Raw genomic sequence first — 18,910 nt, forward strand, 5'->3', positions numbered from 1 at the left:
GATGACAAGATGTCTTGTCATTTGGTCAAATAAAACAAAAAATCATAAAACACCAAAATGTTTGATCAAACACCAGAAAAATATGACGTCAATCCTCGCTTCGCTCGCAGCGAAGTGAGGACTGACGTCATATTTTTCTGGTGTTTGATCAAACATTTTGGTGTTTTATGATTTTTTGTTTTATTTGACCAAATGACAAGACATCTTGTCATCGGAGTTGAATGGGTTAAAGAAAGAGATGAAGGATCAAATGCAGGAAGTGACTAAGAAAGTGGAAGAGAAGATCAATGAAAATGATTTCCAAGAAATAAACAGCGGAAAGTAGAACAGGAAAGTAAAAAGTTATCTTCTAAAGAAATAGTGGAGCAACAGGTCAAGGAAAATGCTAAGGAAACAGTAATTAAGTAATAAGGGAGAAAGGTAATTTGGTAAGGGACATACATATACCAAGGCTTTTTCCCCCTTACAAGGGAGGTAGCCAAAAAGGAAAAGGCATAAAATCATTCCCACCCATTCCATCCCTGAATACACTCCACACCCCTCCACCCTCCCTCCCATCTTAGCACCTCCTGAATGACGGGTCATCCCTGCACCTTGTCCACTGCCCTGGGTCAGAAACAGTGTCGCAAGACACAGCACATTCACAGCAAGGCCGCTTCATTTAATCGGCGACCCGCCCTCTCTGTCACCCCATGCATAAAGGAGAAGACGGGGAGAAATCCCCTCGGGCTGCATCAAATTTTGCTCACACATACTACCTCACCCCCCATCCCCCCGCCCATTCCACCTCATGCATCACAACATCATCCATATACAACCATTCTCCATTCACCCCTCTCTTCTGTCCTCTCCCGTCCTTCCTCAACAGACATTCCCTTCTTCTCCAAAGCCCCCTTCACCCCATCCATCCATCTCATCCTAGGATGTCCCTTCATGTTCACTCCCTCCACATCTGCCTTCCATACCTCTTTTACTAGTCTTTCTTCACTCATTCTTTCCATGTGTCCAAACCATCCTAATACTCTTTCATCCACCCTATCTCCCAACTCCCTGTTCTCCTCCTCACCTCCTCATTTCTCACTCTATCTAGCCTAGTAACCCCTATCATACTTCTCAGACACCTCATCTCAAACACAAACTCCTTCTCTCTTCCTCTCTCATGTTCCATGTTTCTGCCCCATACAGTGCTGTTGGCACAATCACTCCTTCATACAGTCTCCTCTTAGCATCCATTCCCAAATGTCTATTCCTCATTACACTTTTTAATCCACCAAGGCATTTACTCGCTTCTCTCAATCTACATTCTACCTCCACCTTCACTCCACCTTTTCCTGCCACATTTGCACCCAAGTATCTAAAACTATCCACTTCCTCCAGTCGCTCTCCCTTAATGCTCACTTCCAGTCTACTGCCACTTTCACCCCTTGTACATCTCATCACCTTACTTTTACCCCAGTGGATAAATAAAGATGCATTGTAATCTATGGTATTAAAGAGAAACATGATGTTCCTAGATATCAGAGAAAAAGAGGAGAAGGAGATCGTTAAAGAAATTCTGAGATTCAAGAGGAAGGTCAAAATATAAAGAAATTGAGGAAACATACATAATAGGAAAATACTCAAAAGAAAAACAATATAGGCCACTGAAAGTGAAACTTAAGTCTCAAATAATAGCAGAGAAAGTACTCTCTGGAACAACAAAACTAGCAAATAATGAACATTACAACAATGCATGGATAAAAAAAGAAATGAGTGATGAAGAAAAAGAGAAAGAAAAGGAACTTAGAAATGAAGCAAATGAAAAAAAATGAAATGAGAACTGAGACTGATTTTTTTTTTTTTTTTTTGGAGTGGTGGACCTGAGGCTGAGAAAATAGTATATAAAAAAAGCATACAAAGTAGACAGAAAAGAATGAGAAAGGAAAAAATTAAATATAGCCTATACCAACATACACGGAATGATTTCAGGACTGAATGAATTGAATGACTATCTGGCATTAGAAAAAACCGACATAATGGGAATTGTAGAAACTAAATTAAAAAGTACTCTATTACAAAATACTGAGGGACAAGGTCTATACAACTGTTGGACGAAGAATAGAAAGAAAAACAGGGTGAGGGAGTATTATCTTTACTAGGAAAGACTTGAATGTGACAAAGATAACAGAAAGAAAAAATAATGTAGAATCTATTATGATAAAAGTTGAAAGCAATTACATGAAAAGTATAAAAATTTGTAGTAGTTTATGTGCCCCCCAAAACACAGTCCTGGACAAAAAGAGATCATTACAAACTATTGGAAGATACAATATATGAACTAATATACTGAAAGATTTTAAGAAAAAACTTGATGCTGAAAGATACAAAGATGGGTCACCATGAGCATAGCTCCCTTCCCATATAATACAATGAGGTAAAACTAGGTAACATACAGAGAAAGAGAGAGATTGTTTTAAAGATGAGCAATAGGGAGACTCTCTGACATCCATCTCACAAGGCAAAATGGAGAATAAAAAACATTAACTATATGTATGGAAATATCAAAGAACACTTTTTGATACTTTCACTATACTTCTGCTATTACCTAGTTCTTCACAAACAAGTGGAGAACATTGTCATGGCCACAAATATATCTAATTCAGTCTTTAATCAACTATTAAGCTGAACAGCATATTTCACCCCATATTGCATATGATATTAAAAAGAAATGATCAAATACACAAATTCACAATGGACATACCTATACTGAGCTCATTAGTGGCATCTCCCCATAATGTAAGCTTCCTTGCCAAATTTCTTATCTGAGCATCAACAGAGTCTTCCACTGCTCTTCCTTCCTCTTGTACCTCCTGCCCTGGGGTTGTGATGGTTTCTGTGGGCATGTTTATCTTAACATTATTACCTATATTTTCATGCGAGTCACATTTTGATGTAGTGTCAATTTGTTCTGCTGATTTGCCATACATGTCTTGCTATAAACTACAAAGTAATCTACTACAAGTTTTCACAGAAATATTTTTCAAATCACCATTTCTTTTTCTCTTTTCATCTATAGCTCCTGTGTCAGTAGTTCTTTCCTTGAAAATGTTTGAATCACATGATGATTCTGAATCTATGTGAGTGTGATTCTCTCTGAAGCATGGTTTGTCATGGGAACTTGTTTTTGAACAAATGTTGGCTTGTCTGACTGTCCGGCTACTTAGAAGAAAGTCCTGAAAGACTTGGGGTGATCTCACTGGAGAGCGTGCAAGAGAGAAAGTGAAGGTTGATGCTCGAAAGGCCAACAGAGACAATGGTAGGACATGTTCTGACCTGTTGGGAGAAAGAAAACATTGATGCTTAAGTCTCAAAAACCAAGGCAGAATGGATTTACTTGCTGGTAAATGGTGGCAAAATAAGATGGACAGAGAGTATCATCCCCTTCCTTCCCATCTGTAGGGGCACCCCATACAGACCCTAAAGTATCATCTGCATGCTACTTAGCCACAATAACATCCAGCCTATACCCCAGACAAGAACATATACTTTATGAATAACTTGAATAAGTGATATTCTCCATGCTGCAAATGCAAAAGACTATCCATATATTTCTCACATTAGTAATAAAACTAAATTTGATGCAGAATGTATAGGTATCAGGACATTAAATATTATCTCTTGTTCAACATTAGTAATATATTCAGAAATTTTATAGCTAAAAGTAACAGGTAAGTGTATTTACACAAAGTTCACTTGAGTCTATATACAGCATATAAATTTTGATTAAATACAATGTACTTATTTGTACTTGGTATTTTTCAAGTATTTTGGGTCTAAATACAAGTACAAATAGGCCTAAAAATACCACTGAATTTTTAGACTCCAAGTACAAGTACATAAAAATCCATACTTAAGCCCATGTATAAGTACTGTACATGTACTTGGAGCCAACCCTGATGCCATTGCTTCATTATGTTCATGGCTATGCACATATATGTTGTTAAGCCTAGGCCTACTACATGATGAACATGGTTGTCAGGGTCCCCTTTATCCAAATTTTACTGAATCATGAGGTTCTGCCAGACTGAATAAAGAGCCTTGGACATTAAAGACAATAAAAGGTACGAACCATGAAGTTGTATGCATCCTGTGCATCCATTTGGCCAACAAAACATCATTTTCCCCTTTGTTTTGGTCATCATTTTCACCATGTTCTGAGTCTGAACCGGAGTAACTCCCATCTCTAATGTCCCTTTATGTGGGCTCAAACATATACCCTTATAACCCAGGTATGATCTCCTGATCCTCAAGTTTATCCCCTGCGAGATCAGCTGATTCTGAATTTTACTTTCACTCCCCAAAAAATATTCAATTTGTATTGGTTCCACCATAGTCAACAATACATTGCATTATGTCAATAGAAGATGGTGCTGGCGACAATATTTTTTTTTGCAAACAATGGATGTTGGGGCAGAGAAGAGATAAAAAAACAGCTTGGTATCTTCAATTAATGGGGCAAATTGAAGGGAAAAAAAAAATTGTTTTAGTTTCTAGATGTGATTTACCATACATTTATGCAAAGTAGTACATATGCTATGTGCTTATCCTTTAAAATATAGTGCCTATCTCCCTCTTATAACATTCTCTTCCATTAAGGCAAGCAGTCAGTTCAGTTACAAAAATTCAAATCTGAAACTTTATTTCATAATCTTGGTTTTTTAAAAACTTTTCAAATTCTCTCCTGCAAGTATCGTTCAAAAATTATAAAATTACATAGTGAAAAAGTCCACATTAAATTACTGTATCTTATGGAATCTAATGGTGATTGTACACTTAATTTTGGAGTATGTGAACAAACCTGCATGGCAACGAGGTGATAATATTTGCCAGAAATTGTGGTGTTGCATCACTGAGAACCTTCTGCCAACTTTGGTTCATACGATTCCAAAAATCTTCCACAAAAAAATCCTGTAAGACAAGCAAAAATCTGTGACATAATGATGATAGCAGGCTCAATGTGAATGTGAAGGGTGAGAGGCTTGAGGAGGTGGAGAGTTTTAATTATTTAGGGTTGCATGTGGTGGTTAATGGAGAAATGTATTTGGAAGTGAATTACAGAGTACAGGAAGTGAAAAAATCAATCTGTTCTCCTCTTTCTTCGAGGATGCCCATGGCTCCCAGGTAAACACCTAGAGCCCCTGAAGTGTCCCCACAAGTCATTCAAGAAAGATATTGTGTTGATGTCTGGGTAAAGTTAGAGTAGGGCGATGTAGGGTGAGGTGTTTTATTAGGGTGGTTTTAGTGCATCCTGAGGCAATAGGTTTGGTGATCAGTCTTTGAGTAGTTGTATTCTGGACCTGTTCTAGAGACCAGAACCGGGCTGCACCTCCAGGTAGAGTTGGGGAAAGGATGCAAACTTTGTTGGGACCTTGATATCCTCCTTGTGCGATATATTGGTCAAACTGGAGATCATTCCCAGTTACCTGAGGGCCATGGTTCTTTTGCAAGAGTGACCTGAGACAATGGGTTGGCTGATTATTTAATGTCCAGTCCTGTTGCATATGGGGCACTGAAGTTTCATTACAATGTAGGCATCCATCCCCTTCCTCTGCAACATCACCACTTGCAAACAACACACTTTGATGCCAAAAAGAAATGTTTGGGCAAAATGAAATGTATTATGAGGAATGGGTACTTGGGGATGAATGCTATATGGAGCATATATTTGTAATCTAAGGTAGGCAGAAAGGAAGAGGTGGTGTTTGCAAAATATGACATGTGTTACAAGAATGGATAGAGTGAGGATGTGGATATGAGACAGAAAATGGGTGAGCAGCTGTTGAATTGGGTGAAAGAGAGTACTTAAGTAGCTTGGGTATATGAAACAGATAAGTGAGACAAGAATAGGAAAGAGAGTATGGAGAGCAAAAGTGGATGAAGTAAATTTGAGAGTTTGACAAAAAATTGGATGAATGGATAGAAGGATGGATGGACATGGTGAATTGAGCTCTAGATAATTGTGGAATGGCTGGCAAGTTGAGAAGAGGGGGTGAAAAAATAGGAGCAAATTTATGAAGGGATGACATTACAGCAGTTCCAGCAGTCAGGCCTAACATGACAAAACACCAAGAATCTAAATAACTTGTATCTCTGTTTAAGTTTCTTATCCCATGTTAGGTTGTCTGGTTAAGTTAGGTTATTAGCTCACATTAAGAGATTAGGGTTGGGCTCATGAGTTAGTCTTTTCAGGTTACATTAGGCTATAAAGTAAGGTTAGGTTGGGTAAGGTTATGGTATGTTAGGTTACATTGTTAGACTACACTAGTTAGTTAGGTTATTGAGGAAGGCCATTCCAATTTGGTGCACATCTGTGGCAGATTCTACAATATGGCTTAACACATTATTATACAGTATTTACATTCTGGGAACAATATTCTTATCTTTATTTACCTAATCAGGAAAAGAAAATTCTGGATATATTCATTAATATATGCAACAAACCATATCACTTACCAAAACATAGGTATCTAAGATGTTCCTGTACATGTTCAGTAGTTTTATAGCATTCTCCATAAACTCTTTCCAAGCCGTAATATTTTCATCATTGATTCTTATGTATGACATTATTACTTCATGTATGATTGTCAGTTACTAAGAATAGGCTACAGGTTAATATGCAGTTGCCCTTTCTTTAAAATGTGGTAGATCATATAAAACTTCTAGTCACTTCATCTTGTCTATGCAGAAAAAATGTATTCTTTTTTGGTAATTATTTACCAATTCTGCAAATATAAACCTGTAAATGCATTATGAATATATAAGTAAATTTGATTGATAACTATATAGTGGGGTATGATGCACCATTACAGAGTGACTCGTAAGTTGTCAAGATCCTTCACATTAAGGTAGATCATTTAAAACTTCTACAGTTGCTTTGTTTTATCTATGCAGAAAAACTTAAGCTCTTTTGGTAATTATTTACCAAATTTGCAAACACAAACCTGTAAATGCATTGTGATTATGTAAGTAAATTTGATTCAAAATTATATATTGGAATATAATACAACATTATTTAGTGACTCATTAGTTGGCAAGGTCTTTCACATTAAGGCAAATATTAGATAAGGTCACTAGAATTGGTGTTCCAAATAAGCATACTACTTAATCCCACTCCTAACCAGCTCTGCCCGGCTCTGCAGAAGTAGTTATTAGCCTGGTGCAATATAGAAATTGACTTAGTTATTTCTCAAACTTTGGCTAAATTGATCTTATTGTAATATACATAAAAGATCACTGAACTCAGTCTACTTGCATGTAATATGAACACCACTGTGTTAGGCTTCACAGAAACATGGTTGAACAGTGAGATAGACATTCCTGGATGCTATATTCAAAGGACAGGAATTATTATGGCAGTAAGGCAGAGGAGTATCCAAGTACATTCACAGTGACCTTGCATTCAATGTCTGTGATGACCTGAACAATAAGATGCTTGAGGTCCTCTGGATCAAAATCCTTCTACCAAAGACCAAGCCCTTCCTTGTCGGAATAGTGTACAGACCATCAGACCAACAGAACTTCTACGGTATTTTTGGAGAACATTTGTCTAGTTGTGATATGTTCTAATCATATGAGTGTATCACATTGGGTGATTTAAAAACTGTCAATAATACCAGACTCTAGTAATTATTTGTATAAAGGTCTATAGACCCTATATATATCACTATCTCTCAAACAACTAAATGAACCTACCACAATTTTGAAAATGTGTAGTCCTGTAATTGATCTGATCCTGGTGACAGATAAACACAGAATTTCTAATAGTGGTGTATCAACCTATGGTGTAAGTGACCATAACATAATTTCATGTACATATAAAGTAACAAGTAAACACTCATCTGACTATTAATACTCTTTGAAACACTATTCTTTAGTTTCAACACAATCTAGTCTTGATTGGTCAGCAGTACTGAATTGCATGGATGTTATCAAAGCCTGGCAAATATTCAGGATTGTATTTACTGCAGTTCTGGATATAGTAGCCCCAACTAAAACTGTTAGGTTAACAAAGAACTGAAGAAGATTGGATGTCTAGTGAAATCTGGAGTCACATTCATCTTAAGGATGAACTACTTAGACAGTCCAGAGAGTTCAAAGATCCTGAGAAATATTAGAGGTACAATGCCAAAAGGTACCACATTAAAGATCAGATTGGATTGAAGAAAATAAACATTGTCATAAAGTTATGGAAGATTTTGGATTTGGCTGCCAAGTTGGTTGAAAAGTTACCCGAGGCATTTGATATGTATAATGTAAAGCATGTTTGAGAATATTATAGATCTATAGGTATCATACTCAGACTCAGACAAGTTGAAAAATGTCAGTGTTGAACAAAGCTGTAATGCTCTAAATAATATTGACACATATAAAATAACTGGTTTAGACTTGATCCCTGCATTATTAATTAAGTATGGCGCCAGTGGTACCACACAAATTACCTACATCGTAAACTTGTCACTTATTCAAGGTGTGAATGTTTCAATGTTGAAGTTATTCAATCCATTATTGATGCAGGTGAGATAGATCTCAACTGAGGCCCCCTGAGGTGGTGCCTGATGATTTTAAACAAGTACTTGTTGTCCCTCTGGGTAAATTTTTAGTTGTAAATTATAATACATGAATGTAATATGCAATTTTCTTGGCAGAAATAAATAAAAAACCTTGCTACAAGCAAATCTACTAAGGAATGAAGCTGCTAGGATATGGTCCAAACACCATGTTGTTATATGTCCAGTCCAGTCACTGTCAGTTAGACAATGGCTTTCACGTTGTGGAAAGGGTGTTCTCCAACTCAAGGTGACATTACTAAGTGGTTAGAAAGACAATAGGGTTTCCTTGGACTTATGAGAGAATATAGGGTTCTGCCATCATCTGTTAATTGCCCAAGGTACAATAATAACCAGGCTGTCAGCATTCATGATGACGACAATGACCTGGATGATCTTTAGAATTTGAGGTACCGAATTACTAAATAAAGGTTACGTTATGTAGGTTAGGTTAGAATAGATGAATTTATCCTTTCATTTCTTTGACCTCGGCATCTATCAAAACAAACATGGTACTGTATATCATTCATGATTCAACTGCCACAACTTCATTCATTAGTAAATCTATTTTAGTAACTTTATTGTTATTGATTTCTGTCAAGAAAGTTGCATATTATGTTGATATATTATTATTTACAAAATTAATAATTAATTTTCTATTGCTATAGTGCATAAATGTTCACTTCTAAAAATTTACAGTCTTCTGTACAAAAACTTGAGCAAATCAAAGGCAGGTAATGACAAGCTATACTCGTTGCATTGAGAAATGGCCGTTAGGGCAGATCACTGGGAGTCCCCCTGTGTTGCCACAGATAATTATTTTATACTTCTATTTTCTTCTATAATTTTCTTTCATATTTCTATAATGTTGCCACATATAATTATATTCCATTTTTTGTCACACACCACCACTGAGGTAAAAATCAAAGCAATGTTTTCTATACAAAGGTTTCGTTTCCTCGAGTCAGACATGGCATATGAGCAAGGGGGAGCGACGTTGCCCTACATTTATTCTCTGCCTCCGCCCCCCTCACACTGCATTCAGTGTGAGCCGTGCGGGCCGTGTTATCTGTGGAGATGTGGCAACACCGGGAAATCTCCTAACCCCGCCTTAGCGGTCACTTCTCGTTGTGCTGACTATAGTGCCTATTCTCAGTGTAATGTCAGTCAAAGATTCCTAGAATGGTGTATGATCACTTATATGAATATCCACAGCAAAACAACTGACTTTCAGTCCAGATTTAGGAAATCATATTCAACAGAAACATCTATTGTCCATTTGTCAGACTATTCGAACAGAACTGGATAAAGGCAACTATTGATTGTGATATGGTGCTACTTGATCTACAGAAAGCATTTGATACTGTAAAGTGATATTCTTCGACTTCTGGGTAAACTCAATTAAATATCATAGGCCTAGACAAAACAAGTGTTATATGGTTCTCCTCGACCTCATACTAGTGCTTTAGAAAACAGGTTTTTGATGTCAATTCTGTCATAGCCGATGAATGGTACCACTGTTATTTCTCATATAAGTGAACTACAAGGAATCTGCGGTCAATTGCAAACTATTGTATGTAATATGCAAACTACTGTATGTCAATGATTGAATACTTGTGATCACACGCGAATGTCAACATAATTGAAAATGTGCTCAAATTTGAATGTTACATGCAATGGAATCAATGTTACATCTAAAAAGTGTGTTAAAACATAGGGGTGGAGTTTGACCATAACATGAATTATGCCACAAATTGGCATTGGCAAATTTGGTAATCGTGACTAAACCACTGTTTAGCTGCGTCGATCACCGACAGAAGTCATCTAAGTGAAAGTGTAAAGTTGATGCCAGAGTAAAGCTGTTATACAGAATCTCCAGTTTTCTAGATGTTAAACCACCAAACTATTGACCTCTGCACTACTACAATGCAAACTTTGATTACGGTTGTTGTTCGTGGTACCCAGATCTATTTTAACTCTTCAAACACAGTCAATCTATCAAAAATGAATGGATGAGGGCCCAAAGTGCTACGCCGTCGTTTAGGTCATGCCGTCACTCAGGCCACGACGTCAATTTAGTGGTATTTTTGTATTACTCATAATACTTATCTCCTTTAAGTTGTGGGATTCTTTATAATTCAATTTGCGTTTTTTTTTAAATATTTTGGAGCATTAATGATGGTAATAGTAATTTATTTTGTCATAAACATCGGCGAGGTGGGGCAACAATGCCGCCGCAACACGTAACTATATACCACGGGCTCTTCCCTTCCTACATGGGAGAGGAGACTGTTGATCCCTCTTAGTTAGACGAAGATCTTTTTATCTGCCCCATCGTCTTGGAGGAGATTAAGGGGATTATTTCTGCTTTAAAATTCAAATCCCCTGGCCCTTCAGGCATCGATGCACACCTTACTCAAACGTATGCCAGACAACATAATCTTACACATGACAGCACTATACAATAGCTCACTAGCCTCTAAGTACTTCCCATAACTTTTCAAGGCATCCCATACCATTCTCATTCCCAAACCCCAGAAACCCGTCTTCGCCCCCCTTTCATACCGGCCGATCTCCCCTGTGGAGTACTTTGGTAAGGTGTTTGTGCACGTCCTCCGCCGCCACATGACCGGGTACTAGGAGACGAAGAATGTGCTGAAGGACTGCCAATTTGGTTTTGAACCGGGGCGCGGTGCAGACGATGTTATTTCCATGATCATTCAGTGGGTTCAAAGACAGCCAGACGATCGACCTGGTAAGGCCAATTTTTGTTTGTAAGGATGTGGAGAAGGCATTCGATACTGTCTGGCATGAAGGACTTAAGTGCAAATTGTACCACAATTTCGACTTTGCCCTGCCGTTCACAAGGTTGCTCTGCAACTTCCTGGACGACAGGACAGTAAAAATTAAGTGGCGGGGCTGTCTGTCCCAATCTTTTGTGCCGAAGGCCGGAGTACCGCAAGGGTCAGTCCTTGTCCCCAATCTGTACAATCCATATACGAATGACCTGCCAGAGCCGGCTTATCCACGCAGCCTAGCTCTTGCTCTTTCGTATGCGGACGACACTAATTACATTAGCAGACACAAAACGCTGCAGGGAGCATTATACGTAATGCAAAACATTAACCTTAGATAAAAATAGCTTATTCAATGATGGGTCTCATCCGGCGTGTCTTCTCATACACGAGCCCTGAGATGTTTAAGCTCCTCTACCCAGCCCTTGTCAGAAGTCATCTCGAGTATGCGCAAGCTGTCTGGTCGCCAAGATTCAAGAGGCTAGAGGATAAAATTGAGCAAGTGCAGGTCAGAGCAACCAAACAAGTAGATGGGCTCCAGCACCTTGACTATCCGGAGCGTCTAAAAATCATGAACCTACCAACGCTTAAGTATAGACGGTGCAGGGGAGACCTGATTGAAATCTGGAAGCACTTCAATCAGTACGAGGAGCAGTTGTGTCCAGCATCCTTCAGGCCCCTGTACAGGCCCAGTCGGTTACACAGCAGGCAGGTTTACCAGCAGACGGCGTGTATGGAGTACAACGTAATAGCTTCTACTACAGAACGACTACTGTGTGGAACCAACTCCCTGCCGAGGTTGCTGAAGCGACAACACTAAATATGTTTAAAAACCGCCTTGGTAGCCACTGGGAAAACCAAGATTTCAAATTTGACCCGACCAAACCGCCACCACAGTCTGGTCAACGCACTGCACATCATGTGAGCGCAGCATAGAGTCGTCACCGACTGGTCTGCGATATGTACTGTGTAAGTGTAGACGGGGCACACGCGTTGGAGCAACAGTGGCGCATTAAGATCAGCGCGTCGAAATGCAAAGCTGTATACTTCTGCTGCAAGCGAAGCAACAGAACAATCACGAACACTCTTAAAATAAACAACACAAACGTCCCAGTGAAAGACCATGCCTGTGTGCTGGGTAGCACACTGGATAGTGGCCTTACTTGGACCCCACACTTCCGCAGACAGGGAACGAAAGGCTGTGCTGGGAAGGCTAAAACGCTTCAAAACTACAACACTGTCCACCAAACATCGATTGTACTTAGCCCTTGTCAGACTGATTCTGTGCCAGTCCCCGGGACTGAGCCAGTTGACATGTCCCACCAACAACTACGACCATCAGAGGGTTCAGAATGCCGCTGTCAAGTTCACCACAGGTTCTCGATGGAGCGACTTCAGAACCGCTGAGTCCCTACACCGAGTTTCCAACATCCGTCCACTCAACCAACACAAACACATACTTCACATGAGACACCTAGAAAGACTGCACGCCAGACACAAACACCTAATACAACACATCACACCTAGACCACACCGTATAGACTATTTGTTAGCTGCGCCTCTCCCAAGTGCGGTATATACGATAAATCGTGTATAGCCGCGCATATCAATAATGTATCCCGTCACCAGCTTTACTGGTGATAATGACAATAATAATGATAATAATAGTGATAATGATGGTGATAATAATAGTGATGATATAATAATGATAATAATAATAATAATAATAATAATAATAATAGTAATAATGATAATAATAATAATAATAATAATAATAATAATAATAATGATGATGATGATGATGATGATGATGATGATGATGATAATTATAATAATGTATATCGTCCATTAATTGTCAGGCTGTAAGTACACACGCTTGGAGGCAACAACCCTCTATGAGTAGAATACACACACAAGCATATAGCAAACAAAAATAACACAACTACATGCACAATCACCAACATAAACTATTTCTTCTACTGAAATTATTTTCATTTCTAACTTTCTCTCCTACTACATCTTCTCATTTCAGTTAACCTACCACTAAAATCATTTCTATTTTCTCTATCTTTCCCTACGACTAAGCCTCCTACTCATATTCTAACTTTGTTGGATGAGGATGAGAAGAATATATATTTTCATGAAAGTGACAGTTGCCGACAAGATTGACGAGTTAAACACCATATGAGGACGGAGCCTTTATTTGCACGACGTTTCGCTTATTACAGCTTGTTCAAGTACTGGATTCTGGATTCCTATGAAAGACGACCCGCTTGGGCGGGATCGTTTTTTGTGGGAGGGGAAGAATTCAAGTACAAGTTGAGATACAAATGCTTGAGATTAAATAAGGGGAAAGGAGGGAACGGGGAGAGAAAAGAAGAAAGGGGGGAAGGAAGAGGAGGAGGAGAAAGGGGGGGGGGAATTGAACACTGGGAAAGGATGAGAATACTGGCCCAAACGTTCGTGGGCGAAATGTCCAAAAAGGGTGGTTTAAATATCCATGGCCAGCAAAATTTTAAATATCTAAACCACCCTTTGTGGACATTTCGCCTTCGGACGTTTGGGCCAGCATTCTCATCCTTTCCCAGTGTTCAACCCCCCCTTCTCCTCCTCTTCCTTTCCCTTTTTCTCTCCCCGTTCCCTCCTTTCCCCTTATTTAATCTCAAGCATTTGTATCTCAACTTGTACTTGAATTCCCCGTTGGTAACCCCGTTGGTAATCCCAACCTCCTAACCTCAGGCGTCGGGCGCTTCCCTCCAAGCTCCTGGTTAAGTCCTCCTATGCCATGACAACAATCTAGCCCCTAATTGCTCGCGATTCGCCCGGTGGCAATAGCCCTCTTTTATACACTACTATCTTTTCATTTTCTAACAGACGTTCTTCCCCTCCCACAAAACCCGATCCCGCGCAAGCGAGGTGGTCTTTTCTTGAATTCCAGAATTCCAGTACTTGAAAAAGCTGTAATAAGCGAAACGTCGTACAAATAAAGGCTCCGTCCTCATATGGTGTTTAACTCGTCAAGAATAGATATCCCTACGTAACCTCACGGTTACACGTATTAATCCCAGCCTCCAACCCCAAGTCTTCTGCCACCCCTCCAGAAGCCCTCTTTAATACACAACTATCTTTTCATTTTCATACAGACACCTCTTCCCCTCCTACAACTACCAATCCTGCGCTAGCGGGTGGTCTGTCCCAGCTAGTCCATAGTCCATAGTCCATGGGAGATAGAGTCAAAAGCCAAGTACTAATTCACACTCATTCCGCTCCCATCCACCACCCTTTCTTCCCTCTCATCTTTTCACTTCATGGATGATGGGTCATCTCTGTATCCCGCCCACTGCCCTGGGTCAGCAATGAAGCAAGACATCACGTAACTGATTTCGAAAATGATAAATGTCACGGTATTTGCCCACTCCGCCTTTATTGTTTACGTACCTTGATCTCGTTATTGGCGTATCCCCAGTGACGTCTTGGTCTCATAGACGGCGGTAACACTTCGAGCACTGATGCTACCTTTTCATCTCTGACAACAGCTCATTATTTATGTATATTTTTATATTATTCTTAACATAATAGATTACATTCTAATTACATATATTTACTTCTAACATTAAACTGAGACAGTGAGAATGTATAAATAAATTTGAATTAAGTTTAATAGCTCTCTAAGGCTGAATGATTTTTAATTTCCCATAGAAAATCTAACAGGGTAACCACACGCAAGAGAAAACAGCACTACAAAGGGATGATAATATCTTGCAAGTCATTTCTACAACACATGACTGATGCTTACATTCATTTTGTAATAACATTGGCAGCACATGCGGTATATTTACACCACATTTTTTATGCTAACAGATAGCATTGCAACTTACCTCTTCTCTGAGTGCGTGTCGAATGCGATGGGATACATTGTCGTGGATCTGTTTTTATGAACAGGTCTCGGGCCATTAGATGAAATGAGACTTACTCTGTTGGTTGTCAGGCCGGACGGCCCTTCACCGCTTTCACTATGCCTCTCCAGATGGTTCTATCCTCTGTCAATTCTCTCCAATGCTACCCTCTCCACGTCCTTCTTACTCCATCCATTCATCTGCACGTGGATCTCCCTACTAGTCGTCTGCCCTCTACTCCTCCTTTCATCACCTTCCTTGGTAGTCTGTCTGCCTCCACTCGGACGCGGTCTGATCTCTAATTTCCCTGTTATGTCTTCGTCTCCACCTCCTTCTTCTTCATCATATACTGGGCCGAGGATTCTTCTCAGGATATTGTTTTAAAAAAGTTCCAGTCTCTTCTCCCTTTCTTTTGTCTATGTCCATGTCTCACATCCGTACAGGACTGTTGGTTTTATTACAATGTTATATGTTCTTATCTTAGTTCTTCTGTTGATGGTCCGAATCTTCATCACAGATGCCAGGGCATGGCAACATCTGTTTCCTACAGCTATTTGTTCGTTTATTTCTATGTCCAGTTCATTTCTCTCACTGATAATGGACCCCAAGTACTTGAACTTAACCACTTTCTTCACACTTAGTGATCCAACTTGCTCTTCTCCTGGTGTATAATTGCCATTTCTACTTAGTTTCATAATTTCAGTTTTCTGCTCATCGTATTTTAGGCCTATTTGTTCTGCTGTTCTATGGAATACTGTAAAGATCTCGTTAATTTCCTCCACAGTCTCGGCCACCACACCCACATCATCGGCGTAAGCGAGGTGGGTTATCTGACCATTGGATAACTTAGTTCCACCTGGATGGTTGGTAATCTGACTGCTTTTTCCAGTGCAAGATTAAATAGTAAAGGTGACAGCATATATCCCTGCTTAAGGCCTTTGTGTAGGCTATATTGAAACTTTTTCTCTCTTACTGTACATCTGCTTCCTATGTAGCATATTTTGATGAGGGATATTCATTTAGCTGGAATATTTAGTTCTGCCATTATGTGCCACATTGATGATCTGTGCACACTATCATATGCTTGTCTGAAATCTACCAATAGCTGATATAGGGTCTTATCATATTCGTAATATTTCTCCATTAGTTGGCGGATTGTGTGGATACGATCCGTAGTTGATCTGTTTCGCCTAAATCTACACTGATATTCCCCCATCACCTGTTCTGTGCATGATTTAAGGCGCTTCATTAAAATTATTGTGTATACTTTGTATAACACACATAGTAGGCTTATCCTCCCATAATTGGTACACCCTAGTTTGCCTCCTTATAAATTGGAATAATTACCCCCTTTTGTAATTTTGTTGGTAATTTTTCCTTATCCCATATGTCTTTTATTAATTAGTAATTTTTCCCCCCAGCACTTTCCCCAATTTTTAGTAGTTCTGCTGGTATTTCATCACAGTCTGGGGCTGCAATGGTAGCATTGAACATTCCTTGTAATATTGTACATTATTGTATATTTATACTGTATGTCGAATGTATAATTAAATGTGAGAACCAAGCGTTCATACCAAGCGCGCGGCTGTGATTTTCCCGCTAAGTCTGAGCTTGGTGTTGTGGCTTGGCGTCAGAAGCAGTCTTGGTTCTGCCTCCGAAGTGGCCGCACGCTTGTCTTTATTGTGCTAATCAATTGAAAATTTAACTCAAATTCGTTTCATTAGTCACCCTAAAACAGGGCTTTTCCATTTTTTAATTCCTTTATTATCATTTTTATTTCGTTTGATGTTGGTTCTTCAATGGTGAAATGGGATGCTACAATAATTCAGGAAAAACGTCACCTCCTTCTCTCTCGTATTTATTTGGTTTTCAGATGACATAATTTTTATAGTCATAGAGATCAGTTGGTACGTGTTTTCTAAGTATTATTTCTTGAAAACGTGTGTTCATTTCACAGAGCATATTCCAAATGTGTTTATAATGCAGGAAGCTTTGTTCACCAAAACTGTCAATGAAAAAGTACATATCTTGCTATTAAAGAAATGCAAACTGAAAAGTGTCCCGTCCCTATAGAAAAATATGAAATGGTTTTCTAGTTAAAAAGGGAATTTAGTGTACAGCACAATGTGCAAATGGGGCAGCAGCAGACTCCCCACCCCCTCATTATGCATGGAATTGATTCTGAGATATCTTGTGCAAATATAAAGTGATTTCTTGTGAACTCCCTTTTTCGGCTTTCAACATTTTTATTGTGTTTTCTGATCTATAATGCACACTTTTATTCTACTGCGAATATGTGCAAGAACATAAGAAATAAAAAGGCTGCAAGAGACCATAAGGCCTACACTAGGCACTTCCATGTCCATTACCACCTGTCATCCCCATCTATTGTGTTGTCTAACAGTTTCTTAAAACAACTGAGTTTCAGCGCTCACTACATGGTTACTAAGTCTATTCCATTCGTTGGCCACCCTATTAGTAAAGCCTATTTCCTTCTTAATCTAAATTTGTCCAGTTTAAATACATTGCTGCTAGTCCTGCCTGTTGTCTTAATATGATGACCTTGTTTGCGTTACCCTTGTTAAAGGCTCTGATTCACTTAAACACCTCCATTAGATCACCTCGCACTATGCGTCTTTCCAGAGAGTGAGTTAAGGTGCCTAAGCTTCTCTTCGTAAGGTAAATTTCTGAGTCCATGTATAATTTTGGTCATTCTCCTCTGTACTGATTCTAGTGAATTGATGTACCGCATAGTCAAGGATGGGTTTAACGCTAGATAGAGTTTGATAATTACCTCTGCAATTATATTTGTAACCGTCCTAGCAATGAAACCTAATGCTCTGTTAGCTTTATTCTTGGCGCTAATGTACTGTTTCCTGGATTTAAGGTCAGGACTCCCTAGAGCTCCCAAGTCTCTCTCGCACTCAATTTGTTCTAAAAAACGTGTTATCTAAGCAATATCTATTTTCGGGGTTGTATAACTCTACGTTTAATACGATGCACTTTGAGATATTAAAGTTCATTTGCCATTTCACCAACCATGTGAACAATTTGTTAAAATCATCCTGCAGAATGTCGGCGTCGTCTCCTGACCTAATTAGACGTCCTACTTAAGTGTCGTCCGCAAACTTACTAACATCACTATTAATCCCATTGTCCAAGTTGTTTATGTACATAATGAACAAGAAGGGACCCAAAACCCAGCCCTGGGTGACCCCACTAGAAACACTCCACCTGGATTTTACAGCACTTATGGTGATCCGCTATTTTCTGTCTCTAATCCATTCTAACACTTTTCTTCCTATGCCATGGACTTTGATTTTATTTAGTAGTCTCTGGTGGGGTACCTAGTCGAACGCTTTGCTAAAGTCAAGGTAAATAACATCGTAACTATCGTTGTTATCTGACGCTTTATATACTTCAGTGTAAAAGGATGAAAGATTAGTTACACATGACTTACACTTGGAGAGACCATGCTGTGTGTCACGAATCAAATTAGGTCTCTCGATGTCTCCTCTGAGTCTATTAACTATTATTGATTTAAGCATTTTACCTATAACTGATGTCAAACTGATTGGCCTGTAGTTGCATGTAGACGATTTATCTCCCTCTTTGAAAACAGGAATAACGTTTG

The 18,910-nt window shown here is 39.0% G+C and overlaps 1 protein-coding gene across 12 annotated transcripts in view; it reads right to left on the reverse strand.

Moving 5' to 3' along the window:
* The window catches only part of LOC143032462 (methyltransferase-like protein 25B), a 35,027-nt gene extending 24,380 nt beyond the window's left edge, over window positions 1-10,647 (reverse strand). For 2 of the 12 annotated variants that reach the window (XM_076197294.1, XM_076197283.1), the window contains exons 1-5: window positions 10,037-10,136; window positions 6,493-6,775; window positions 4,838-4,947; window positions 3,029-3,312; window positions 2,741-2,872 (exon numbers count right to left, since the gene is read on the reverse strand). In XM_076197294.1, coding sequence (XP_076053409.1) covers window positions 2,741-2,872; window positions 3,029-3,312; window positions 4,838-4,947; window positions 6,493-6,603 — 637 coding nt within the window. In that variant the 5' untranslated portion in view covers window positions 6,604-6,775; window positions 10,037-10,136. Of the gene's footprint in view, window positions 1-2,740; window positions 2,873-3,028; window positions 3,313-4,837; window positions 4,948-6,492; window positions 6,776-7,731; window positions 8,431-8,477; window positions 9,311-9,813; window positions 10,006-10,036; window positions 10,207-10,316; window positions 10,338-10,528 lie in introns of those variants that run through there. The other 10 variants (XM_076197285.1, XM_076197292.1, XM_076197290.1 and 7 more) reach the window with 10 other exon arrangements.
* Window positions 10,648-18,910: the final 8,263 nt, after the last annotated feature.

This window comes from Oratosquilla oratoria, chromosome 13 (genome assembly GCF_046742065.1).
Source record: "Oratosquilla oratoria isolate Oo_2021 chromosome 13, ASM4674206v1, whole genome shotgun sequence".
NCBI classification, from domain to species: domain Eukaryota; kingdom Metazoa; phylum Arthropoda; class Malacostraca; order Stomatopoda; family Squillidae; genus Oratosquilla; species Oratosquilla oratoria.